At 45.7% G+C, this 26,317-nt stretch overlaps 1 protein-coding gene across 15 annotated transcripts in view; it reads left to right on the top strand.

Annotated features, from left to right (window-relative positions):
* Nucleotides 1-26,317, top strand: part of LOC119390600 (bromodomain-containing protein 3) — a 197,157-nt gene that overhangs the window by 45,711 nt on the left and 125,129 nt on the right. For 11 of the 15 annotated variants that reach the window (XM_037658218.2, XM_049414082.1, XM_049414096.1 and 8 more), the window contains 2 exons: nt 293-332; nt 20,089-20,641. In XM_037658218.2, coding sequence (XP_037514146.1) covers nt 293-332; nt 20,089-20,641 — 593 coding nt within the window. Of the gene's footprint in view, nt 1-51; nt 125-292; nt 333-20,088; nt 20,642-26,317 lie in introns of all 15 variants that reach the window. The other 4 variants (XM_049414078.1, XM_037658241.2, XM_037658229.2 and 1 more) reach the window with 1 other exon arrangement.

The raw sequence follows: 26,317 nt of genomic DNA, 5'->3' as shown, positions 1-26,317 counted from the left end.
TCTGGCACTCCTGAAGGAAGATCATCCTGATGCCTTGTTTTCTTTCTGTAGGTTGTGCTGCACATCTCCAGATTTCCCTGTAAGGAAGGTGCGCTCGTCCCAAGAGGCACTTAGAGGGAGTGTGGTATGGCTTTCTCCATTGGTGTCCATTTCAAGTGTGGCTGCATTTAAGTTTTGCTCTTATTGGTTAATAGTGGTTAGTGTGCTGCAGGTCAAACTATGCTAACAAGCTTGTGGTGCGTGCTGCTCATTGATTGGCACAACACTAAGACTTGTATTTTCTTCTTTTCAGCATGGGAGGTACCCAGGACAGCAGTAGCCATAACGAAATGGTAAGTCCTTATCCCAGCAATCTGTGCAAGCACTTGAAAGTAAAGCCTGGTGGGGATTGCAAAATGCATTCAGCATTTTTACTCGCTCTTAGCTGTATGACGCTGGTTTGAGTCTTGATTAGAGCTCTGCATGGGCCGAGAATCTCGGCGGGAACTTGTTCAAGTTTACTCGCCTGAACCCGGCCCGGTCACTCAAAAATGAGACCCCGGCCCGAATCCTAGAAAAAATTTCGCTTATACTCGCGGACAACTTTTCTTGGCAGTGAAGGGAAAGCTGTGGAGGGGAGAGAGAGAGAGCTATAACATTTATTTACACCCGTCGAGAATGACGGGGGAGGAGGCTTTGGCCTCTGCCCCCGTTCATCCTGCCGGAATCCCTTGGATTTCCCTTGCATCCCTTGCATTTCGACGCAAACCCTGCTTAGCGTTTAAGGTACGGGTAAAAGGTGAGACTTTTTCACGCACGCAAAAATGGAAAGTGACAACATATAAAGTAAAGGAAATACACATATCTTGCTTGTGTGCACTGCGTTCAGTCTCAAAAAGCTACATGTAGAAAATGAAGGAGCATTTTATATATCTCACGCAGAAAATGTGGACGCAATTCTGGACATACATTCATTAGCGGTAGGATACGTGCATTGTGGCTCTGTAGCCTTCACTTCATTGCCAAGAAAAGTTGTTCCCGAGTATACCAGGTACGGCCTGGCCCGGCCCAACCTTGGATTGGGCCCGACAGGGGCTCGAACCAGTAATCTAGGTGGTGTTGCCCAAACATGGAATCAACAGCATAGTGCTTTAAGTGACAAATATCTAGCCTTTGTTGGCGCATGTTTCGCTAACAATTATACTTTAACCTTCGGTAATTTCTTGTAAAAAGGGGCCCACGGTGTAAACAGTTGTGCGTATGTACAGGGTACAATGAATGTTCGTTCCGCAGTGGTATGCTGTACCCATTTTTGCTGTGAATAGAATGATCATCAACAGTGTTTCGTAGCAGATACTGTAGCAAGGATAGTGATTTGCTGCAGCACAGCTTTGATAGGGAGCACAATAGAAGCAGAGGAGACAGAGAACAGAACGCTATCTTCACTTTGTTTATATTGCGCTGTCTGTTGAAATTTAAACATGCTCTAACGAGAAAACCAATCATGCACCCTTCTGGTAACACCTTGCCACAGCAAGAGAAATAGAGGAAGAAAGCCAAATTTATTACCTAGTTGTAAATACTCTAATCTAGAAAGAAAATATTACAAACTGCACTCGCCACGTTTACTTTGAGAAATACGTATAAGCAGCCGAACGGAAGAGAAAAAAAAAAACTATTTGTCGTAACATTCTTTTCATATGTCACACCACTGCTACTACAAATGCAGATCCAACACTAATTTTCTACTCATTCTTTTCTAAGACTGGAACAGTTTAAGACGAAATATAACAGATAATGATTTGTTTTTTTCTATGTTGTGAAATTGTTCTTGCATTAACAAATGTATGTACTATGTTTCTCGAAAATGCATTTGGTGATCCATACTTGTGTTACTTCTGATAATGTTACAGTGATATTTGTATATGTGTGTATATATCTCTGCAACACGTTCCTTTGTACTGGTTGTTTTTGTTCCCCTGCTACGTAATGCCTATATGGTAATGTAGGTAATCTGTAAATAAAATAAGTTTTTGTGGCATATTTTATAGTTTGTTTCTTCACATGTCAGTGTGCAAAAATTCAGATTATTGAGAGATTCCGGTTTTTGAGCACGCCACGCGCTGTTGTATAACATATCCTGCTGTGCTAAAGTTTCTCGTATTGCTAGCGCTAGGCGAAGGGATGTACATCTGCCTTGCGAATTGTGAAGGCATCGGCAGTAGTTCTTAAATTCCACCACTAGAGCAAATTTAGGGTGTCTTTGGGGACCTCTGCAGAATGAACATAGCTAGCTCATCTCTTCATTTCTCTTGTTCTTTAATGTGGGCCCATTCTTCATCGTCGTTTATAAAACTCCTTTCGAGAGCTTCTCCTTGTAGTCTTCAGCAATGTATGTTATGCACGGTTTGCACCATGCTCTTTTTTTTTCCATAATATAATGGTGTATGCCTTCCTAACGATGTTGTACTGGTAGAAGGTGCTCATTGGACTATGCGGGTAGGACTGGTAGGAGGTAGACGAAGCGATTTCGATCTATTTTTGCGGTTCATTAGATGCATATGCAGGGGTGCAACAGCCGTGCCAATTGCGCCAATTTGATACAGTTGATACAGCTGAGCCAAAACCATGAGATTATTGAAATTGCGCCAAGATGCCCAACCAACCTCAAAATTTTCGGTAATTTTAGAAAGAAATGGAGGCTGTGTTGGCCACCTGCAACATTATCCAGTCTGGTCCAGATGCACAGAGGTGTACTTTGTGTTGGGCACCCTTTCTTTTTTTCTGCTGGTTGCAATGCTGATCTACATAGACATGGGAAAATCGTCCCTGCCTGACAACTCTCCCTATTTGTGCAAAAGGCTCCTGAATTTTGAGCAAACTTCCAGGTTGGGCTGATATGGCCATAAATCTCCCGCTAAACAAACCTAACCTCACCGCGAAAGAAAAGAACAAAGGACAGTGGTTTCAAAATTTCCTGGCCTTGTTCTATCACGTGCAGAATGCTTTTTAAAGGGACACTAAAGAGAAACAATGAATTTGTTTAGATTGATAAAGTGTGCTTGGAGAACTCTTCTGTGGCTTATTTCACCACCATAGGTTTATTATGAGAGGAGAAAACCAAGTTCAAAGTTTCATTTTTAAATTTTGCGCCGAACTTTGTAATTCGTGACGTAAAAGATTTCAAAAAGCATTCAACGTATTTTGGCGCCACTGGCTCGACGAAATTTCGACAAACTCGCTATGTCAAGTCTCTGGGCCCATCAGAGAACAATGTACTTCGATTTAACCGATAAGGAACTACGTAAGCCCAAGCAGGCGCCGTCAAAAATGTGACGTCACGCCACGTTGGAATTCCCGCACCATTTTTCTTTTTGCGCGTTTTCTCGCTTATTAAAGGGGTACTGACACAAAATTTCGCGGCCAAGATAGCCTACTGGATCAATTCCCGTGTACGTGCGTGTGCCATCTGCAAAATATCGACAGCGAATAAAGCTTGGAAGGTATTTTATATGAATTTTGCAGTTCGCGAGCGCGATCCAGCATTATAGGCCGCACCTGTTGCATTGACACCCTCGGAGGTGACCCAAGGTGACCCCCATACTTTCCCTACGTAACCGTTGCAGCCGGTACAAGTTATGAGGACGTCGTAGCCACCATTTCTGTTTTGACGCGCTTCCCGACTAATCGCTCCTCGCCAGCAGGTCAAACCTGAAGTGATTCGCGACGTCGAAAATTCCTTCCATCCCCGCCGCAAGAAAATCATCGCCATCGGCCGACGATGAGCCCGACGATGACAGACCGCGCGGATATGCGTCACTGTTCTGTGTGCTCACGTGGCCGAGCGTTTCACTCGCTAGGTGGTGATAGTTGCACCCGGCGGCTTGTCGTTTTTGGAGCTCTGTCAAACTGAAACTGAGGCTGTGTCGGTAACGAGGAGCTTGTAATTAATTATCTGTCGCGCGCTGCAGCAAACGATGTGCCGTGTTATGACTAACAGGCCCCCAGCAACACGTTGCAGCAAAAAAACGCGGGGTGAAAATTTTTGTGTCAGGACTCCTTTAAGAGTCTTCTCGCAACAAGCGTGGTGTTCTTGGTATCGTGGAAGACTACTTTACTAATGCAAGAAAAATCGTTTTGCTCTTTAGTGTCCCTTTAAGCCAATTTCGCCGCAGTACGCCGTTGCCGTGCGGAAAAGCGTACTAAGATTTAGAAGGGGCTATGGTAACCCATGCGGCCAACTTGTGCTGACTCACAACCGTCACACGAACATGTATAATTCAGAATCTGCATTCAGATTTTAGTCATTTTGGAGATAGGTATAGATGTGTGGTTAGAATCCTGCTGCCAAATACCAGTCAGAAATGGCCCATACAGTCGTACCCACTTATAACGATCCCACATATAACGATCTATCGGTTATAACGACCATATTTCGGTGCACTTACGATTTTCCTATGCTACCCATTGAAATTGTATCCACATATCGCGAACATTTTTCAGAGCCTCCTACTTTTACCACAAACACTTCAGACACGGTCGCAGTAAAAATATGGCATATACGAAGCGAAATAAACCTAAAAACAGGCTTTCTAAAGCATGAGAGAAGCGCGTGCCCCGCCCCAGTTTACTCGCGATGAAGATACCCTAGATCGGCTACGAGCACCGCATGCCGATTTGAGATGCTGCGAGCGAGGTAGCTCTCTTTCCTGGCATTTCTTCAGTGGCAGAATGGCGGTGACAAAAGAAAAAAAAAAGGAAGCAGCATGAAGCCTTGTGGTCAGCTTTCGCACGGCAACCTTGTCTGGCGCCGTTCTCTGCAGCTTTGACTGCTCACGATGAACCTATGCCTTGGAACGCAAGAAGCCATAAAATGCAATAAGCGATGACCGCGATAACTTTTGGGCGCTCAACCTTTTTGCGCGCTTCACTGTGCCGACGCCACAATGTGCCGCAAAATATCTTTAAATGTTTTGGGTAAGGCAGAGACAGGCCAATGTTTTCGCTGAATGACAGGCCAACGGTTTCGCTGAAGGATTGTTGCTTCCACTGATAATCATTCAGCGAAATGTATGCCCCCCCCCCCCACCTTTTGTTTCTTTTTTTTCCTCTCTCTCTGTCTCTTTTTCACATTTTTAATCTTTTTTTTTCTTCGCCTTCCTTATGGCTCACCCAGTTCGTAACGGTGGCCTCTCTTCTCTGAAAAAACTTTTCTTTCCACGAACAATTGTTGAGTGGAATGCCCTAGATGCACCCACCGTTGAAACTGACAGCATAGAAATGTTTGACTCATTGCTTGCCAGTTGATTATGTAAAGTTCCTTCCTTTGTATTTCATGCCTTTTTCCTTATATTTTTGCTTGAGCAAGTTGTCTTTGTGTTTGCTTCATCTTGTCATTATACACTTTGTGCTACTGTTTTGCTTAGCGAGTTGTGCTTGTTCTTTGCTTTATATTGTCTTCATTTTGCGCAGCTGTTTTCCATAAAAAAATTTCTGTGCTATTCATCATTGTAACCCCACTCTGCAACGACTCCAATAGTAGTTAGCAGTATTGTCAAATAAAACAAATAAAATAAACTGTGATGTTCTCCTGACAAAGTGACCTACAGGAACACTGACCTACAGGAAGCTCTTGGGACGCTTGAAAAGCTAAATAATTAAGCAGACATACAAAAAGCTAAAGCAGTAATCTGCTGGATCATATCACTAATCTTGAAGAAAGGCTTACTGCTTTGTAACTGCAATTCTTGTGCAATCACATTTTTAAAAAAATTTTTTGATAAGTGTGATGCTTTGTTTTTTTCAAATGTTTGAGGTAAATCTAGTTTCCAGAACCTCTTTTCAAACGTTTATGATTTGTTACACGGGCTGGATGATCTAGGCCGCGTGGTATGTAAAAAGGTAGTGTAGTTCATACCTGGCGATATAAACTTTTTCCGAAGGCTGTTTCAGTGTTATGTGTATTTTAAGGCAATTAAAATATGTGCTTGTCCCCTCAAGTTGCTGTAAATTTGTTTTTTCAAGCTCTTAGGATGATATATTAAATGCCGCTAACTGCTCCAAAATCAAAAATTTGCTGCTCCAAAAACTGCTCCCAATTCAGTTTCAGCAGTCTCACCACTGCATTGCCCACTCGCGCATGTAAATAAGTGACAACACGTGTGTACAGTTATATACAATGTGTTCTATTGGTCATAACTCGTATGTCGTGTTCAGTTGTGGATTCCGTTTTGCCTTCATTATTACTGCTTTGTGGTCCGTGAAATGCAGAGCCAATGGTTCTTCAAGCGAATCTAGCCAGAAGTTGGCATAGACAAGGTCGCGCGATGCCGCGCCCGAGAACGGTCTATCTTGGGACCATGTGTGCGCGCATGTTGTCACCTGTTAATCGATGCACTTGGTTTCGAACAGCTTTCGAGCGGCGCCGCGCCGAGTATGGTCTATTTTTAAACCATATGCGCGCTACGCTCGCTCTGTAAACGTTTTATGCACAGCTGTTTTGCACCTGTGCTTCGACTGTAGACTACGGCGGACGGATGGACGGACATTGTGAGGTCTTAAGGTGCTTCGCCCCTAAAAGATAAAGAGAAACGCAGGAAAAAGAGATAGAAAAGAAAGAGAGAAAGGAGCAGGCTTGAAGAAAATAAAAAGCAGATAAAGTGGTGCAAGTAATGGAAGGCCACCCAGCTCCTTCAGGCTTGGCACCACTAGTCTGAAGCTGCCGCGCGTATGCTCTCATGCCCTTTTGCGTAATAGGTGGGGTTGGGGTGGCATTGTCGCAGCATTTTTGCATTTTTGTTTCTTTCAGGGTTGGTTCCAGTGCCCACATATAATTGTTATAACCGATATTGCATCATGACAGCATTGTTATAAGGGGTTTATTTTGCCATAGAATACAATGAAAAGCTGACGGTGCCGCGGCTGTCCATTGTTATATCCGATATATTGCTAAAACTGGTATTGTTATAAGTGGACTCGACTGTATTTAAATCTCAGAGCCTCTCCTTGTGCTCGTCAACAGTGTCGGTGGACGTTGATTCAAAATGGATCTGCGAACGGCATTGACCGCTCGCGGAATCCTTCTGGGAAACCAAGTTGTACTTTTTGTTTATGTCGTAGGGCATACTGGTGCAAAAAAAAAAATGAGGCTTCGGAACCACTCAGCTGGTCCAGCAGTAGCATGGGGGAACACTAGACAGATGTAAATCGTAGAGGGGCTGTCATAGCTAAACACAGAAGTTCATGACTGAATTACACAGTAATCTATGTTAAACCTTATCACGTTCACTTGATCTGAGAAGTGCTGGCCTGGCTATGGTGGCATAGCACGGCGCAGGCGGAAAGTAAAGCGTGAGACCGGCGTGCTCGTCATGGCATCTGCTGCGTTGTACACACTTTTTCCCATGAGCGCTTGCGCGCCCATTGGTGCGGCTCGTGTGCTTGAAAAAGGTCTCTCCATTGGCTGATGTTCTCTGTTCCCGAAATGCTGTTCATAGCTCGTTTCAAGCGCCACACTGCATGTAATTAAGGCAATATTGAGTAGTAAATCAAAAGATCGCTGCAATCGACTGAGAAGCTGGCTTTCGCCTTCGAGTTATCTTCGAGGAAGATGGGACCTCATGACTTCTTAGCATTGAGGCACTTTTGTATCCCAAGGCATTTCTCTGCCACTTCTGTGGATTTAAAGTGCAACATTTTATTAAGATGGCTTCTGGCAGGAGCCCTGCACATTGAGGACCACATAATGGCGTTTAGAATGTTATTTCATAGCATACAGTTTGAGGCCTAGGCCTAAAGAGTGCTGCTTTGAGACAAACGGACACCGTCATGCCGTCGAGCAAAGAAACACGCGTACATTTATTAACTGCGTTTACAGCAGTGAGCTCGCCAGCTGAATCTAACACATAACTGGTAACATGCCAAATAACCTTATACAATGCCAATAAAAACACACAAGAGGATGTAACACGTACAATGTACAGCTCACCCCGGGGGCCCGCGGAAATGAGTCGCGCCCACGGATATCCCACAAGAGATGTCTGTCCACGGCCGCGTCAAAATCCAGAAAACCGAAAGCGCTCTTCAAGCAGTGCCACCACGCAACTACAATGCCATGTCTGGTTCGGTGGCGAAACTAACCACGCCAACTACGACTAATCTGCCAGATGTGCATGCGCGATGAGGCAAAAACGGCTTAACAGGGGGTGATAGCACCCCCACAGGTTTTATTGATCCAGTATTCTGTTTGACTAAGTCTGAGAAAGAGCTGGAGAGGTTATCCAACTCCATGATGCCTTAATTTTTGCATATCGAGTGAAATGAGTGCTCTGAGAGCGTTTTCTCCACGAGATTTCCAACAAATTAAGATGTTTATCTGGCTCTTCATAAGAGCTCCACAATAATTATTTGGCTGTCTGAATGTAAATGAAACTTGCTGCTCCAATGCGCTGCTGCGCAAATTTGCGCCAAAATGAAACCTTGATGCTCCCGAAATTGCTCCAAATCAGCAGTCGTCTGTAGCATCACTGCAAATTTTTTAGGGACCGTAAGAGGGTGCACACAGGTCCTTGAAATCCTTAAAAACCTTTGAAAATGAAAATTTTGTTTTCAACGCCTTGAAAGTCCTGGAATTTCGTTTCGGTCGTTGAATACCCTTGAATATTAGGGATTTTCACAGGGTCGGATTGCACGCCTCGCAATTCATGGCAGTTGATTGTGGTGCCGGGCAAACTTCATTGCTTATCGCGTTCCGTGACACCGCCATTGTGAATATCTGGCTTGCTATGGCTTCGGTTGGCCAGAAGCCATAAGCTGATGGCCACAGTGAGGCTACAGCATCTTGAGCTCTCCGGAAAAAAAGAGAAGATGCGTGAATGCGCTTATTGCAGTAGACTTTACTAGTGTTTGAAATGTTTTCTTTTGGCTTTGCATTTAGTGGTATCCCTCAGCAACCCGCTAAAAAAAAATACAGCACACACTCACTAGCCTCAGCCACCTCGGCATCATCTGTTGGCCACATTGTGCGCTGTGTAGCTTGTCAGTGCTTGCTCACGGCCGCTCGATCTCCCCCCTTTGGTGCGGCCCGCCGAATGCTCCTCTCCGCCTGTGAAAGCGGTAGTTTCCTTTCAACCCGCTGCGTCGGCTATGGCGCTCGCTATCGGCGAGGCGGGGGTTCCTCCCAAAGCTCCCTTCAGCCACAGTGAGCTATCTGCGCGGGCAGTTTCATGTGGTTCTGCTCAGTGTTTTGTCATGCTTGACTTGAGACGCTCTCATGAACAAGCTGCACTCACTTTAGCTGGAATAGAGGCAGATGACTGGCTGAGACATATTAGCGCAATGAATAAAAGGACGAACACAGGAAAGAAAGCGAAGACGAGCGTTACTCCCCCCACAACTGTTTATTAGCAGGGAAGGGTTCCTGATATATATTCTTTCGTCCCGCATGCGTATACAAGAATAAAGTAACACGTATACATCAGAGGTGTTGGCGCATATATTCAAATTAGGGGTCCAGCAAAGCGATAGACGGCTCACTTTGCTGGACTCCTAATTTGAATTTATACGCAACCGTCTCTAATGTACACGTGTTACTTCAATCCTGTATGCGCATGCGTGACGAATGGATATATATGAGGAACCTGGCCTGTCCTGCTAATAAAAAGTTATGAGTAACGCTTGTCTTCGTCTTCTTTTTTTTTTATTGCGACATAGACTTTTAAAGGGACACTAAAGAGCAAAACTATTTTTCTCGCATTAGTAAAGTAGTCTTCAACCTTGCCAAAAACACCACGCTTGCTGCGAGAAGACGCTTAATAAGAGAGAAAACGCGCAAAAAGAAAATACAGGTGGCGACGCCGCCTTGGAATTCCCGCACGATTTGCCGTGACGTCACATGTTTTTGACGGCGCCTGGTTGGGCCTACGTAGCTCCTAATCAGTTAAATCGAAGTACATTATCCTCTGAGGGGCCGGAGACTTGACATAACGAGTTTGTGGAAATTTCGTCGAGCCAGTGGCGCCAAAATACGTTTAATGCTCTTTGAAATATTTTACGTCACGAATTACAAAGTTCGGCGCGAAATTTAAAAATGAAACTTTGAACTTGGTTTTCTCCTCTCATAATAAACCTATGGTGGTGAAATAAACTACACGAGAGTTTTCCGAGCACACTTTATCAATCTGAACCAATTCATTGTTTCTCTTTAGTGTCCCTTTAAGGCATAATAGTTTGTGTATATGTACGGCGTTTTTTTTTTTAAAGGAGCCAGCTCCAGAAACCAAAACTCGGCTAAATTTCACGGGAGCGTAAAGCGAGCCTAAACATCTTCCACTTTTAAGACAATTGTAATCGAAATGGGGCAATTCCTGATCGTAACGAGAACTCAAAAAGGCCGTTCCGTATAAAGAATGAGCCAAATCCTGCATCTGTTTGATTCAAACTGAGCCAGATCCATTAAACCAGCGCTGCGTCAGCAGTCGTGTCCAAAACAAACAACATGGTAGCATCCAACCTATTTCATTTGTGTTCTTTGCTATAGTGTGTCCGTTCCACAATTAGTTTTTCTTGGGCGAGTTGGTACTTACTCAAGGACATGATGTTGTTGGGCAAAACTCGAATATAATATGTAAGAGGCCGACTTTCCTACTTTCTGCCTCTTAGTGTTTCTTTTCGACTTTTGCGCTACAGTATCATGTCCTTCCATAGCTCCAATACGGTACATTTGAAATAGAAGGCAACTGAAATGAAGATATTGGTTTAGAAGGGAGGCGGCTTGGGCTAGTTGGTATGTCATGATGAATGATAGCGCGAACTTAGGGCTATGACAAGGATACACACGAAGATCGGAGCTAACTTCCAACTGAGTTTATTGTACAGAATACGAAAATATTTACCTAAAAACCATAAAGAACAACAACACGTGACAAATGACGGGCAATGCAAAATTATATTGGACACCGATCTATGCCTTGAAGGAGGAGAAGTAATCCGAAATGGCGCGGCATAAAACGAGCTAAGGAGAAGAGCTGAAACATTTTTGAAGGCCTTCAATAGATGCCAAGAACAAGAAAAAGATGTAGAAAGCCCAGAATGGTGCGCCGTTTGCCTGGAAGGACCACTCGCTCTACAAGTCTAGTCCAGCCAAGCGTTACAGGATGGATCTACGTGTTTTTGTAAGCGTGGTAGTTGTGCGCACATCGTGGTCTTACCAGGCACGTCTACTACATGGCGTGTAAATGGTAACTTATGGTCTGACTTAACGTGGGCACTCACTTTAGAGCACAGATACGATATTAACGAAACGAAGTGCACTTTACGATGCGATGATGTGAATATCATACGCAACTTTCGTTAACGTATGCCTCCGGTTTCGAGCAACGCTTAAATATAGCTTGCTGAATCATGGAATACAAATGTAATGTTTATTAGACTTCTATGAAAGCGGAGTCAACACTGGAACCACAATTGAAGTTAACTCGGCATGACACCTGTATCATAGGAGTGCATGTGTAATGTTTATTGCTTTGTTACAAAATTAGGTAGCCAGCACTGCAACCACATTTCACGCTGCACCGACATTACGCCTGCATAGGGTCTTTTTCCAAAGCAGTTTCAAGACGTGCCGTAGCTCTGTGGTAGAATACCTGACTGACACGCAGAGTATTGGGTTCGACTCCTGTTCGGATCCTGATCTTTATTCTTTGCATTCGTCGGGTCAACGCTGCCGATTTTTTCTTTACACTCTCGCATTTAAATTAACAATATATGCGCCGTTAGACCGGTGTTGTGTAAGAAGTGAAGCAGTGTTTAATATCCTTGCGCTAGTATGTCTAAGCCAGGTATATGCACGACTAACTAGCCCAAGAATTAATTCTTATGGTTCATGCGCTCAATTAGATGCACGCGGCGAGCTGTCCGATATTGAGGAACCACGTGGTCCTCCTCCCGCTCGTCCGGCAACTCAGCATTGTGTTAATATCGTATAAACGCGTGTAAGGGCCGCACTTTTTTTTCAAGAAATGAGGGCCATTTTTCAGGGTGTGGCCCATACACGCGACATTTTTTTTTTTAAAGTAAAAATGCACCAGTTAGCGAACGAAGAGCGTTTATTGCAGTATACGACAATTCTTGCGACATACGTGCTCAATCGTTGTCGCTCGGCGAGTCCTCAGACGCATAGTTTCCTAAAATGACCTAGAGGGAACTCTGGCGCTGCGATCGTTCAGCCACCATGGGAATGATGGGTAGTACACGGATTTGCCTAGTCTTCGTGCTTGTGGGCTTCGAATGCACTTGTGGCTTTGTTTATTGCTATATTTTGGTTTTCTTTCGGATAAAAGAATGGATCGTTGTGAATTTCGTGACCAGATTTGAATTGGTGAGCCTAAAGAAGTTAAAGTGGTGAAGTGAAACTGCTGATTTTTGCTGAACTTCGTTTTGCGACAAAGCGGATGCAGGCGACGCGGAGCCAAACGGAGCCGAAAGAACGAAGTTTAGACAAATCCGTGTACTACCCATGATTCCCATGCTGGCTGAAGCGCGATGCATTGCAGCTCCCATAGATACTAGCGCCAGAGTTCCCTCTAGTAAGTATTGTAGGAAACTCTATGCTCAGACGGAGTCAGAGATGAGATGGTGTGCTGCGAAGCGCCGTCACCCCACAAGCAGTCATCTTCCGTGCCATCCAAGCTGTTAGATATCCCGGCAACTTTAAAACTTCGGGACACAATGTCCGTCGACACCGAGCTCCACGCAGATAGGATCCACCCAAGTACAGTCGCCAAGGCTAGTCCCTTCACACGCAGCATGTCCGTTGTGAGTGCAAGACCATCATTTCGCACTTCAGTCACATAGCGGAGCAAGTCTTCTTCCAAATCGGGAAACTTGCACTGCTCTCCTCGGAAAGCGCGCTTAGTGCTGTTGGTGTTTCGCAAGGCTTCTTTTTGAGCACACCAACGTCGAACACACTTCTCGTCAATGTCGAATTTTCTGCCGGCGGCACGTTTCCCATGCTCGAGAGCATACTCGATCACCTTCAACGTGTAGCCAGCAGTGTAGCTATTCAGGTACTTGCCCATTTTGCCAAAACGTGAACGCCGTGTAGAAAACAAGCTAGCACGAAGGTCATTGAACAGTGCAGAAAACTACAGCAAATGACTTGCTGAAGTGCACAAACCGAACAACACGAACACCATGCCAAAGTTGGTGATGCTAATGCCGATATGGATAGCGCGTTTGTATAGAGATGTGAGAAGCTAAAGATAAAATCCTGCTTTAACCTTTAGTTGGCGGGTCTATGAATACTAATAAAAAAGTTAAAATTTTTAGCCCACTTCAGGAACATCTTAACACGAATAAAATCCAAAAATATATATGATGGTTGCGTTTCCTTGCGCCATCTATCCACTACACCTAGAAGCTTACGCGTGTGCGCATTTTGAATACGTATTGGTTGAGGAAAGTGTGGGTGCGGCCCTTATGCGGATTTTTTTTTTTTTTAGAATATGCACTTCAAAAAAACGGGGTGCGGCCCTTACACGCGTTTATACGGTATGTTATTGTGGATGATTAAGACATACTGACTTCAGTGTCAACCGATGTTTAATGTGTATTTTATTTTTAAAGGCACTGAGCGAATTTGCGCGTCGTGACGTATTTATTTCCGCGACATAAATCATGGTATAACATGAATCGGACAAATATTCGTAAATACTCTCAGATACGCATGATTGCATATTTGCAAGATACGCAAATATATTCTCAGATACGCGTGATGCAACTCAAATGTTGCAAGATTTCACAAGGCGAGGACTTTGCGGGCAAGTGGTTTCCGAGAAAGTCTGAGCACGTTTTCTAGCGAGCTGCTAAGATCTCCAGCCCAGTTTGCCAAGAATGGACTCAGTAGCTTCTTGATAGAGAGCTCGGACTTTTAACCAAGCAGCCACCCATAAAAGCAAAGTGGCATCCCATGCTGACCGCACGACGGCAGGATACGACTGTCACAAAATAGAGAGGATTAGTGGGGTTCGCGCGACGCGGTGCAAGCAGGTGCAAGGGCGATTACGTTGCCGATGTGCAGCGCCCTCACCTCCCGTCGTGGCCAGTCAGTCAACTTCTCCTTTCACGCGCTCTTTTGTTTGCGAGACTAATCGGCAGGCCGCACCAAAGGGGGGAGATTGAGCGGCCGTGGCTTGCTCGTGCCCCCGGTGGTGTTTTGTTTTGCATGTGTAGGTTGCGGTGCGTGTTGTGATCGCGTGATCGTGCGTGCAGGTCACATAATTTGGAGTCGTGCCTGGTACATGTTCCAGAGTGCTTGGGTCAGCAACGATGATTATAAACGTTGGATTGTGCCGCATACATCTGACCCCTGTCGTGTAAAATGCACATTGTGCAAGAAGACCTTTGACATCACTTCTATGGGGGAATCTGCTCTCAAGTGCCAGGCAAAAAGTACAAAGCACTGTGGAATTATGAAAATGGCAGCTGGAAACTCGATGCAAATCTACCTGACGGCAAGCTCAAGTGAGCGGTCCACTAGCTCTCCTCCATCCCAAGCGACCGATCTAAGCAGCGCCTGCAAGTCGCACGAGGTAGTTACCGATGCGGAAATTCTGTGGACAATGAAAGTGATTACCTCCCACTACTCATACAGATCGTCGGCACAAACTGGCGACTTGTTCAAGGGGATGTTTCCTGACAGCGAGGTGGCCAAATCATTTTCTTGTGGTGAGAAAAAAATGTGTATATGTTACGTGGCATTTTCCTTGTCATGCTTGCAAGAAGAGGTACAGAAGTCCGAAATTACGTCGTGCTTTTTGACAAGTCAATGAACGACTTCCTGCAAGAAAAGCAAATGGACGTGTATGTGCAGTATTGGGACTCCTCACACAAGGACTCCTCACTAGGTACTACACCTCCACTTTCATGGAGCACTCCACGGCAGATGATCTACAGGAGGTACTTCTGAAGGCTTCTGAGCCTTTGCCACTTGGCAAAGTTCTTCAGATCTCTCTGGACGGGCCGAATGTGAACCTAAAGTTTGTTATGAACATGCAAGCTCATTTTAAGAAAAACCATCAGGTCCAATGTGTCGACTTCGGGACGTGTGACCTCTATACAGTCCATAATGCCTACAAATCAGGCAATGCAACCACTAAGTGGCGCATCGACATTCTACTGTCAAGCATGAGTGCACTCTTCCATGACACGCCTGCACGAAGGGATGATTTTTCAACCGTGACTAACCAGAACAAATTTCCTCTGTCATTGTTTTCCAGCCATCGATGGGAGACAAATTGTTATTGAGAGAGCTTTGCTTCTTTGGAATGATATGAAGAAATATGTAGAGTCCGCAAGAAGCAAGCAGGTGAACTTACCGAAGTGTGAATCCTTTGAAAACGTGAATAGCTTTTGTTGCGACATTTTGACACTGGCAAAACTAAACTTCGCCGTCAGTGTCGTATCGGTTATTCAGCCATACTTAAGACTTTCAGTCCGACAAACCCATAATCTTCTTTCTTGGGAGAGACCTTTAAAGTACTGTGCGGAAGCTGCTTTGAAAATTCATAAAAGCGTCAGTGTTGTCATTGGGAGGAGTTAGTGGTCCGCAGAGGGTGGAGGTTTCTAACACCATTAACCACGCTCCACTTGAAAAAGTGGATATTGGTCCCAAGTGTGAACGAGCACTGAAGGATTCAAAAGCTACTGCAAAGGATGCATTTCAATTCAGAATAGAGTGCAAACTATTTTTGGCAGCTGTGACCAAGAAAGTACTGGAACAAAGTCCACTGAAGTCATCTTTGGTTAGAAACCTGTCCTCTCTAGACCCCCGCCTCATGTGCTCAAAGCCAGATCCGTGCCTGGTGGGCCTAAGGAAGGTGCTAGACATCTTGACCGTGGCAGGAAGACTGAGTGACAGCCAGCGGAATTGTGTACTTGCAGAGTACACCGAAATGCTGGAAGAGTTCAAGCATGAGCTTCGTTCTTTGAGAGAAGCGCTAGCAGGCTGGATGAGTTCTTTCGCACACTCTTGAGCTTCCATCCCTCCTACAAAGAGCTATGGAAAACAGTCAAGCTCCTTCTTGTTCTTAGCCATTGACAAGCAAGTGTTGAACAGGGGTTTAGTGTCAACCGCCAAATCTCCGTAGAGAACTTGAAGGGCTTGTCGTATATTTCACAATGTGTCATACGTGACGCATGCACCGTCGGCGGAAAGCGCCCGAACGTAGAGGCATGCACCATAAGCCTTGGGAATGGCATCAGTAAATACGCGCGTCTCACATGACAGCTGCGCTCTGCAATCGTGCAAAAACGGGTAGCGCGGAATATGTGCCTCGACATCTGCAACTCGGAGCACCACGCGTTCCATGCAGCTTGGACTTCGTCTGGCAGCTTGTTATCCCAGGCGTGATTTTGCTTCCACAGGTCTTACAAAAGAAGCTTCCCTTTCACGGTGAATGGAGAAAGATACCCAAGCGGATCGTATATTCGGGCTACTGTTTGAAGAATCGTGCACTTGGTGGCCGGTCTGCTTGTTGCAAAAGAGGCTGCGTTGTGTGCTGTCAACGCAATGGTATCTCCTTTACACTCCCATGGCACTCCTAAAACTTTCACGAGATGGCCTTCTCATAATTCACTCTCAATGGCAGCCTTGTGCTGTAGAAACTGTTGCTTCATCAGGTCAGAGTTCGATGGCCATTTTCGCAACTGCATAGAGGCGTCAGCGAAAATGGCGCGTGCTTCGTGGTCCACTGTCATGGCTTGTTCCACGGTGGACACACCGATGATGAGGTCATCAACATAAAACGCATTTTGCAAGAGGGCCACTGTCACGGGAAACTTGTCACGACAAGACGCTAAATGATGGCGTATAGTGGCTGCAAGCAGAAATGGACTTGAGGTCGCACCAAACGGAACTCTTGTCATCTGTCATGCAACACTGGGTGGGCTGGGATCATTCTTGGATGGCAACTGCTGGACCCACAGAAACCGTAGTAAGTCGCGTTCTTCTGGTCGCATGAGCATTTGCAGGTAGGCTTTCTTAATGTCTGCCGCAAGAACAATTGGGTGGCAACGGAGCGATAGCAATAGTTGCACGTTGTCGACTCCAAGCTTCACCCCTTTCGACAAAACATCATTCAGGCAAGGTTTACCAACGGCGTGGGACGAAGCATCAAAGACGACACGCAGTTTCGTGGTGACTGTATCTTGTATTATAGCATGATGCGGCATGTAGTAAACGTTAGGGCCGGGAATCTCCTCTTGTGCGACCTTTTCTGCATGACCATCTTTGAAGTAGGTGGTGATGGCTTTGTCGTACTGTTGCAGCAGTTCTGGTTGTTCCTGAAATCTGTTCAGCTGTAGGGATTCAGGTGACGTGCTGCAAGCTGCTTGTTGTCGCTTCCAGTAGGGATACTAGGCTCCTGGATCATTAAAGGCACTTGGTAACGGCCAGCTTGTCTGCTCGGGCAATGCTCAAACATTTTGACGTCTGGTTGATATTATACTGTACTTGGCCTGAGGTTCTCAATATCAGGCGTGTCGAGGCGCTACATAGCCGATTCATCGCACTCGACAGCAGCTGACACGAGGGCACAAGTCGCTGTAGCCTTGTAAGGTGAGCTTGTTCCCTGTACGGTCCACCCAAAAGACGTTTTGACCGCAGTGAGTTCCTCATTGAGGCGATTAATGCTTCCAGTGGCAGCATTCCAGTAAGCGTCTGAGCCAATCAAGATGCTGATGTCATCTGGGCACCAAGTCTCTGGATCGAACAGATCCGCAGCACAGTGTTTCCTGGCGCACAACAGCTCGAGCACTTCAGTGTCCAGCGGTGGACTTGTCGCGGAGCATTCCTCGGGTACCTTAGTGCTTCCAGAGTAACGGTGCTGTCGTTAAATCGTCCACGCAGCATGACGGAAACGCGTTGACAATGCAAATGATGCCGTGGCTTTGCATTTCCGAACGTCACCAATGATAGCTCTTTGATGCCAAGGGCTCTACACCGCAACCTCTTTGCAACGTCGGTGCGGATAAACGAACGCTGGCTGCCACTGTCCAGCATCACACGCACCAGGAGTCGTCGTGGTCCGCTCTCCGCCCAAACCCGACCAGTCTGAAGCAGCACAGATTGGCCGTGTCCACAACGAGGCAGCACTATGGTGCACACTTAGAATTGGAGAGAAAAAATTCGACAAAGAGACGCTTCATTATGTAGGAAGTTGAATGGATGCAGCTGAAGAGAAAGAAACTTGAAGCAGTTGTTGCTGATTTAATAACCTCTGCTGATGGCTTTGCTGAAAAGGCAGAAGCGACCGGGGACATCAAACATGTAGTGAAGTCCAAGAGCCTGCGAAAGACTGCGAAAGTTGAGACTGATGAACTTGATAACATTAAGACACAAATAGAAAAAAAAAAAAACTGAAAGCCCTGCCTTGAGCTTCAGAAGTTCTAATATAGTGAAACTGTGCAATAAATAAACTGAACATCCTTTATTTTGTGCAATGAAATTCACTGTTAACTACAATCGGTTTCTATAAATTTTTTTAAAGCTCCTTGAAAAGTCCTTGAATTTTTCTCTTGGAAACCTGTACGAACCCTGCCATGAAGTGATGCCGATGCATTGGTTATTCATGATAATAACAAGAGTATTTGTGCAGTGTAATCGGTGTTTCACAGGCTTGGAGAAATGTTGACCCCAGTGGGAATCCCACTTGCGAGGTTCTGTCTGCTGCTCTCATTGGCACCCCTCACTTGAGAGCTCCAGGAGATTCCTCCTTTTTCATTTCCATTGGGGCAACAGTCTGAATAGCTTGACTCTCTGGCAGCAGAGGAATGCACACCCTTATCGTCACCGATACTTTGAGCCCTGAACAAACTGAAACAAAACTGATTAAGGGAGTCTGAGGTACAAGCTAATTAAAAAGAAAAATCCGATACGGTCTGATTAAATAATACAAATTTATTCTCAAGATGTTTACTTAAATATCACATTCTGCACTGCATTTGCCAAGAAAATTTCCGTCCTTTTACATAATTCATTTTAAATTCATGTTTCAAAAGGCAAAGAAAGATACAAAGCAAGCCCATGTATGTCGAAAGCAGCATATTTGAAAAGGGGTTTAAAAAAAAAAAACTAGCAGTGCTGAATGGCCGGCTTGGCTGATGAGGTGATCACATCTTTGTTGGCTGTATGACACTATTGCCTTGAGAGCAGTGCTTTGAAAGCCCTTCTGTGTGTGCTTTGCCTCTTGTGCCACTAATTTGAAACGGGGCAGGAATTTTTACCAATTAAGCATAACCAAAAATGAGCAGTATGCGCAAGGTGACAACTAATGAAGTGCCATTGGCTACACTGCTGTATCCCGTTGCATTTTTTTATTTAGCTTGGCAAGAGTTAACATAGAGCTTATTTGGCAATGGACCATCCAAGTGCTGCACATTCTTTTACGCATAAACTTGTCTGGTTCAACACTACTGATGAATTTTCCCTTTGGTTGCCTCTTGCATTTCCAGGGTCTTTGTTACTTTTCTTTTACGGTCCTGTGAGTAACGTATTACCAGTGTTCTATGTATGTGCAACAATCGTCCACATATGATTTAACCTTACTGGAAGTACTGAGAGTGCTGATGCACCGTTTCCAAAAATTCAGAAAGCTAGGTAGAAATCTGACGGTGCTTCAGGAAGGTGTAGTCTGGCCAAGGAATCGGCAAGAACGCTTTAGAAAGCTGAAGAATCAACTGAAACCACGCTGGTGCTTAGCCGTGCCTGACCTCCACAAGCTTGCCATGAGTACGAGTGGTGTGGGGCCAAATCAATGTTCACTGAGTATTTGTGTATGGCCAGCAATTCCTAGAACTGTTGATAGACGGTTTGTGTACGTTTTCAGACTCCTGAAAAGCGCAGTCAGCGCCCCAAATGGGTAAGAAGCAGCCGAGAATGTGTGTTTCCTTTTTAAATGTGTGTAGCATAGTGTTGGCATATATTCTGGCTGCTTTCAGGCCACCCCTGAAAAACGAAAGCGAAGACTGGTAAGCATTTGATGTTTTTTTAAGTATTGTCTTCGGACACCTCAAAAATAGTCGTTTCTCATCCCCCCGAATGTTATGCTGCAGAGTGGGACTGAGCCAAACTGCAACAGTAGCAGCAGCAGCGGTGCTGCAGCCCGGGAGGAGCCCATCCTGGAGCCCATCAACGGGGTGGTGCAGCCGCCCTTTCTGCCACCAGCCTCGCGGCGGCAGCGCACCACCAACCAGCTGCAGCACTTGCTCAAGGTAGTGATGAAGGCTCTGTGGAAGCACCAGTTTGCCTGGCCATTCCAGCAGCCCGTGGACACAGTGAAGCTGAACTTGCCCGACTACCACCGTATTATCCGGCATCCGATGGACCTGGGCACCATCAAGAAGCGGCTGGAGCACTGCTACTACTCCTCGGCACAGGAGTGCATTGAGGACTTCAAGACGATGTTCACCAACTGCTACGTGTACAACAAGCCTGGTGAGGACGTGGTGCTCATGGCCCAGGCCCTGGAGAAGCTCTTCCTGACGAAGATAACGGAGATGCCCAAAGAGGAGACGGACCTGCCCTTGCCACCACCTCGGGCAGGGCAGGGCAAAGGCAAGAAGGGCAAGACTGGTGGTGCCAAGGCCTCTACATCCAGGGCCAAAGGTGAGTTTTCCTCCTCAAGTGTAGTCAGAAAAAGGTACAGTAGAACCTTGGCGATGTGGACCCGGCTGATACGAATTCGTAAGGTTCTCCGGCCGAATTTCATTGCGTTCAATGGGCCAAAATTCGGATGGTCTGAAGACATTGCAGCGTCACTACGGGTGATATGAACTTTGGTACCGAAACCGTCGAGCGACTACTGACAAAAGCGTAGTGTAGCTCGGAAGTATGATCGCAGCCAGCGCACGCGCAGTCAGAACTGTGGTTATCGTTTCCCACAACCGCTGTATAGGAAGCCGCGGTTGCCATTGACTCGATCATGTATGGTGACCACGAAACTCCAAAAGTACACGCACATACAACTCTTGCCGAGTCAATGCGATGCTGCCTGCTTCAACTGCTGTGGATAGAGCTGCAGTATATGCGATCATAGATAGCAACGACATAGTTTTGAAAGCACGTGCGCGCACACGGATAGAAAATGTTGCTACCATTTGCTGCAACCTCTACAGACGAAACTGCAGTCGCTGTCGGTGCGATCATCGATAGCGACTATGCAGCTTTGAAGGCGCGCGGTAAATGTAGCGGTATAGATTGAAGGCAATAAAGTAAAAAGGCATGAAACATTTCGTCGTTCCTATCGCTCTGTTATATGGCAGGGGTGCAACAGCTGCGCCAATTGTGCTCATTTCATAAAATACCTTATTTTTGCGTCAAGCTGAGCCATAACTGTGAGGTTTGTTGAAATTTGCCACGCTGTACCAAAATGCCCGACCAGCGTCAAAATTTTCTCTGTTGTGCAAATTTTAGCAAGCAATGGAGACCGCTTTGGCCACCTGCAGTTTGGGCATCATCATTCAATCTAATATACACGTGCAGACCCAAACCCTAACTCTAACCCCACCATGAAAGAAAAGAAAAAAAAAGGGCAGTGGATCAAAAATTTCCTACCCTTGTTCCTTCGTGTGCAGAACGCTTTTTAAGCCACTTTTGCCGCAGTACAATGGTGTCTTACGAAAAAGCGTACTAAGATTTGGAAGGGGGCTATTAGCACTAGCTGTCATGGGACCTAGCACATTTTCTACCTTAATTACTCGTGTGCGCGCGCCGTATTGGGCATGAGGACATACCGTGGCGCCGCCATCCGGAGGCATCCCTGTGACGTGCAAGTTTGGAATGCTCCGCTAGCCCTCTCCTGCACAGCCTGCAGCAGCCGCTTTTGTGTCTCCTTTTTTGTTGTTATTGTTGTACTTCAGCGAAATCAGTAAAATACTGCTGCAGCTTTGTCACTGACTGTACGAAATGATGAATAACTGCTCCGAAAAAACGTTACGTTCCTCATAGTGCCTTGGACAACGCCCTGAATGCCGGGGTCTTCTGCTGTGGCCACTAATATGAAAGTCACGGGGGCCGACCGTGCTACTTTTGTAAAAGCTAACGAACTATTTTGTGTCTAATTGAAACTAAGCATCAAATGGGCTTTAGCACGTGCTTGCGGCAAAGAAACATATTTGTGGCGTTTTTTTTTTCTTTTTTTTCTTCAAAAAGAGCCAAATGCATGAACCGAAACTGTGCTAAATTTCACAGGAGCGTAAAGCGCTCCTAAGTATCCTTAACTTCTAAAACCGTTGGAATCAAAAATCGGGCAATTCCTGATTGTAACATGAACTCAAAAAGGCAGTTTCTAATCAGAAGTGAGCCAAATGCTGCATCTGTTTCAAACTGAGCCACATTCATTAAACCAGCGCTGCGTCAACAATCGTGACCAAAAGAACCAACATGGTCTTATCTAATCTGTTTAATTTCTGTCCTAGTTGCTTTGCTATCGTATTTACATTCCACAGTTAGTTTTTTCTAGGGCGAGATGGCACTTACTGAAGGACATGATGTTGTAGGGCAAAACTCGAATACAGTCGCCGACCGTTTATTCGGACTCGGCGGGAACCGCTGAAAAGTCCGAATAATCGGGAGTCCGAAAAAAAGGATTCACCAGAAAAAAGCACTTCTATTGGCCCAGCGGCCGGAAAAAACTCGTTAGTGCGCGTCTGTACACATGTACGCTTACGCGCGACCAAGTCGGCCTGTATTTCAGCCAATGTTTGGCCACCCCTGCGGGTCGGCAATAGCACTGCAACAGCCTACGCTAAATCCGCATTTGATGGCTGTGGTGTGGGAGGTGCGTCACAACGGCAGTCACTGTCCACATGCGCTGGTTCGAGTAGCTGACGGATGATCTCATCGCCCAACTCGGCGAAAACTCCCAAGCAACTTCCACCTGGTGAATAATCGCCGCTTTTTTTCGCCATCGTCAGGGCTTTGTAGTTGCCGCGTTTCTTTAGTTCCGACGGCGCACATGGAACGGGCAGCGTCGGAGCAATTTCAGCAGATCAGGCCTCGCACGAGCAGGACACAAAGCTCGGGATGCAGATCAGGCCTAGCCACAGAAACATGAGAACGCAAACCCTCACACGCCAAAAGGAAACGATGTTGGTCTAGTTGATGTTGCAGCACTTCTGTAATCTGTTGTCGTACTCTCCTCGTCCCAATTAGGATCCGCGTCGTACTCGTACGCGCTGTCATTCGCCTCAAACGCCGCACAGAGCCGATTCCAAGCTTGGCTCGGCTTGGCCTGCTGTTTGGCCGTGGTAGCCGTTCAATGGATACGTGACTGGCTAAAGCCAAAAGGCAACCGTTACGTGTAGCCAACAGACATAGCCTTCGAGATCGGTAACTTCTGCATGGATTTTTGACACTGGCACGACCTCCAGTTATAGCCAGTGCAACATTTCAGTGCTGGCAACCTAGTAAAAATATTGTAAACATTGCTGACAGCTTGTTATGCCGTTCAACGTCGCACTCTATCAGCCAGCCGGAGTCCGAAAAAATCGAACGGCGGGCTGTGGGGCGTCCGAATTTTCGGTCGTGAGTTTACATTACTTCAATGGGACGAGTGGCGGTGCCGCGAAGGTGTCCGAATAAACGAGCATGTCCGAATTTTCGGCGTTCGAATAAACGGTCGGCGACTGTATAAAGATGTAGAGGCGGACTTCACTACTTCTTTTTGCCTCTTAGCGTTCCATTTTGAGTTTAGCTGTACACTAGCATGCCCTTTTGCTCCAAGACATATTTGAAATAAGATATATGAAATGAAGCTATTGGGCACCGATCTATTTCTTGAAGAAGTGATTTGAAATGGCATGGCATAAAACAAGCTCAGAAGAGCTGGGACACTTTTCAAGGCCTTCAATGGATGCCAAGACTATAACAAAGCTCTTTAAAATACTGGTCCCCCGCGCATCTTCATTGTATTCATTTAATCTAGGTACCTGGCCCCAGGGCCTTGTTTTACAATGAAATGGCGGACAGTCTTGCAAAGGCGTCGCTGACCGCACCGATAATTCCAGTTTTCCCGCCAACAGCGCATGTCACGACAGTGCGTTTCCGCACACTTACAATCAGAAAAAGCTTAATTATTAGACTCTGCATTGACAGCTTCTCCAGAGTACAAGCACCTTCTATTCCCTTGGCACAGCGATTTATCTAAATCAAGGATGATGGAAGTTGCCATAACTAAAATTTGTTGCCGCGTTACTTCCCTCAATTTTTACTTCCATCGATCAGGTTTAGTGAACTCCACTCTGTGCCTCTTCTGTAATCGGGAAGAAACGATTGGTCTTTTTTTTTTTTTTCACATCATGTCTCCGGCTCAACACATTCAGGAAAAGAATACTAGCACCACCTCTTTGAAAGCTGTGCCTGGAATTATCCGAACCCATTCTTCTTTCACTAACCTGGGGTACAGCCACAGGGATCTTTTCCTTGCTGTTCAGGAATATATCATTGCTACTAAAAGAATCTCTTGCTAAATTTTATGGGCATTAAATTTTTCATTACTCATAATTGGCACTTCAATTCACTAATTCAAAAGAAATAGCGTACCAAGGAGTTACACCATGCAGAAAATCCTCCATTGGGTATGTGCCATGAGGAGAGGACAACAACAACAACAAGAAAATGCTGCCGGCAATCCAGAATAGTGCGCCTTTTGCCAGGAAGGAACACTCGCTCTTCAGGTCTAGTTATCGCTATTACGCCCATGCGACGGAGGACGGCACGGACGCAAGCACAAGGATGATGCTAATTTTATCGCAAAATATTGCTATACTGTACATACGAATCATTTTCAACTTCTTTTACGAGCTAATTCAAGCCCGAATGAAATGTTCCAGTCTATAAAAGCCAGATACAAAGTTTACTGATGAATAGCGACGACAGTCGGCTATATACACTTCAGCCACAATGTAGATTTGAGGTATTCAAGGGACAGGAACACACTGGCAAAAAATTGTTAGAGCAGGCCCGACCATATTGGCAGCAGCAAAAAAGTGCGTTTTTCTGTGTTTCACTTAGTGCATTTGGCTCTTTTAGAAAAAAAACTCCACATTTTTGCTGCAAGGAATGCATGTGCACCTGTGCAACTTCATTCATTGTAGGTTTGCATCGAACAACGGGCTGCGTTTAACACGGCAAGCATGCGCAAATTTACATTACTGTTTAGCACACACAGCCCTGTGAAGCATGACGCAAGCGCTTTCTCCGCTTTGAGCCATTAATGGCTCATGAGCCACAAAAGTTTAGTGACAGCAAAAGTGTGTCCAAAAATAGCTATATTTTACACATTGTCATGGTACAAAACGAAAACTATGCAACTTTACTATAACATTGATTACATATTTAAAATCAGTATAAAAAACTATGTAAACAGCTAAAATTTCATTGCCCTAGGCTACAGATTAAAGAAGCTTTTTTTTTTTTGCGAGTAGCATCTCCCCTTGAGTAATTATTTTTTAATGTGCATACTTGACAGTGACATCATTGAGCGACATGGTGTCTACCCATCTTGACATAAAACAAAGTTCTGTTTCACTCAGGGAATTTGAGCAGAAGCTCTCAGGGAAAGCCTGGAAAACTAAGGGAATTTAGAAATGTCAACTTGGTGGACACCCTGTGAAGTATTGGGAACCCTGCTGTTACGTCGCATGTGGGACCATTCCCGAATAATGCAGTCAAACCTCGTTAATACGTACCCGCTTTAAGCGTACTAACGGTTAAAACGTAGTTGCGATGAATCCCCAACCGAGTCTCATAGAGCCTAATGCATTCGCTGACCGCTTAAGCCGTAGTGCTTCGTCCTATGCCTACCGGTTAGTGCGTACGCTGCGTCACCGCGATAACTTTTTGTGCCATAAAATTTTACTGCGCCGCTGAACTTCCCCCGACCCCCCTATGTGCCGCCAAAGGTTTTCCATCTTCGAGAAGTGCGTAGATCGGTCGATCGCTGATTCCGACTTCCGCGCGATTGCGACGACGCTTTTGCGAGTAAGCACCGGGAAAGAACGAAGGTGAGGCGGTGGCCAGCGAAGAATGCGCTAGCATGACTTATCGCCGACAACCTTATCACAATAAGTATCTTCAGATTTTTGCTCGGGCTCACGTGCGGCGCAGCACTACTTTAAACATACTGCACGCTTTTAATAGGCGACAACCTGAACGCACTGGGCCGCCGATCGCTGCCGCCTCGTTGTGCAGGGCCGTGTTCAAGCGCGCGCCGCTTTGTAGAAACGAAAGCAGTTCGCTGTTGCGGAGTTGTGCGTTGCTGGTCGCGGGCGACGAGAAACC

The sequence above is a fragment of the Rhipicephalus sanguineus genome, chromosome 1, assembly GCF_013339695.2.
Source record: "Rhipicephalus sanguineus isolate Rsan-2018 chromosome 1, BIME_Rsan_1.4, whole genome shotgun sequence".
Taxonomy (NCBI): domain Eukaryota; kingdom Metazoa; phylum Arthropoda; class Arachnida; order Ixodida; family Ixodidae; genus Rhipicephalus; species Rhipicephalus sanguineus.
Note: the sequence above shows the minus strand (reverse complement) of the source record. Positions and strands in the feature narration are given on the sequence as shown.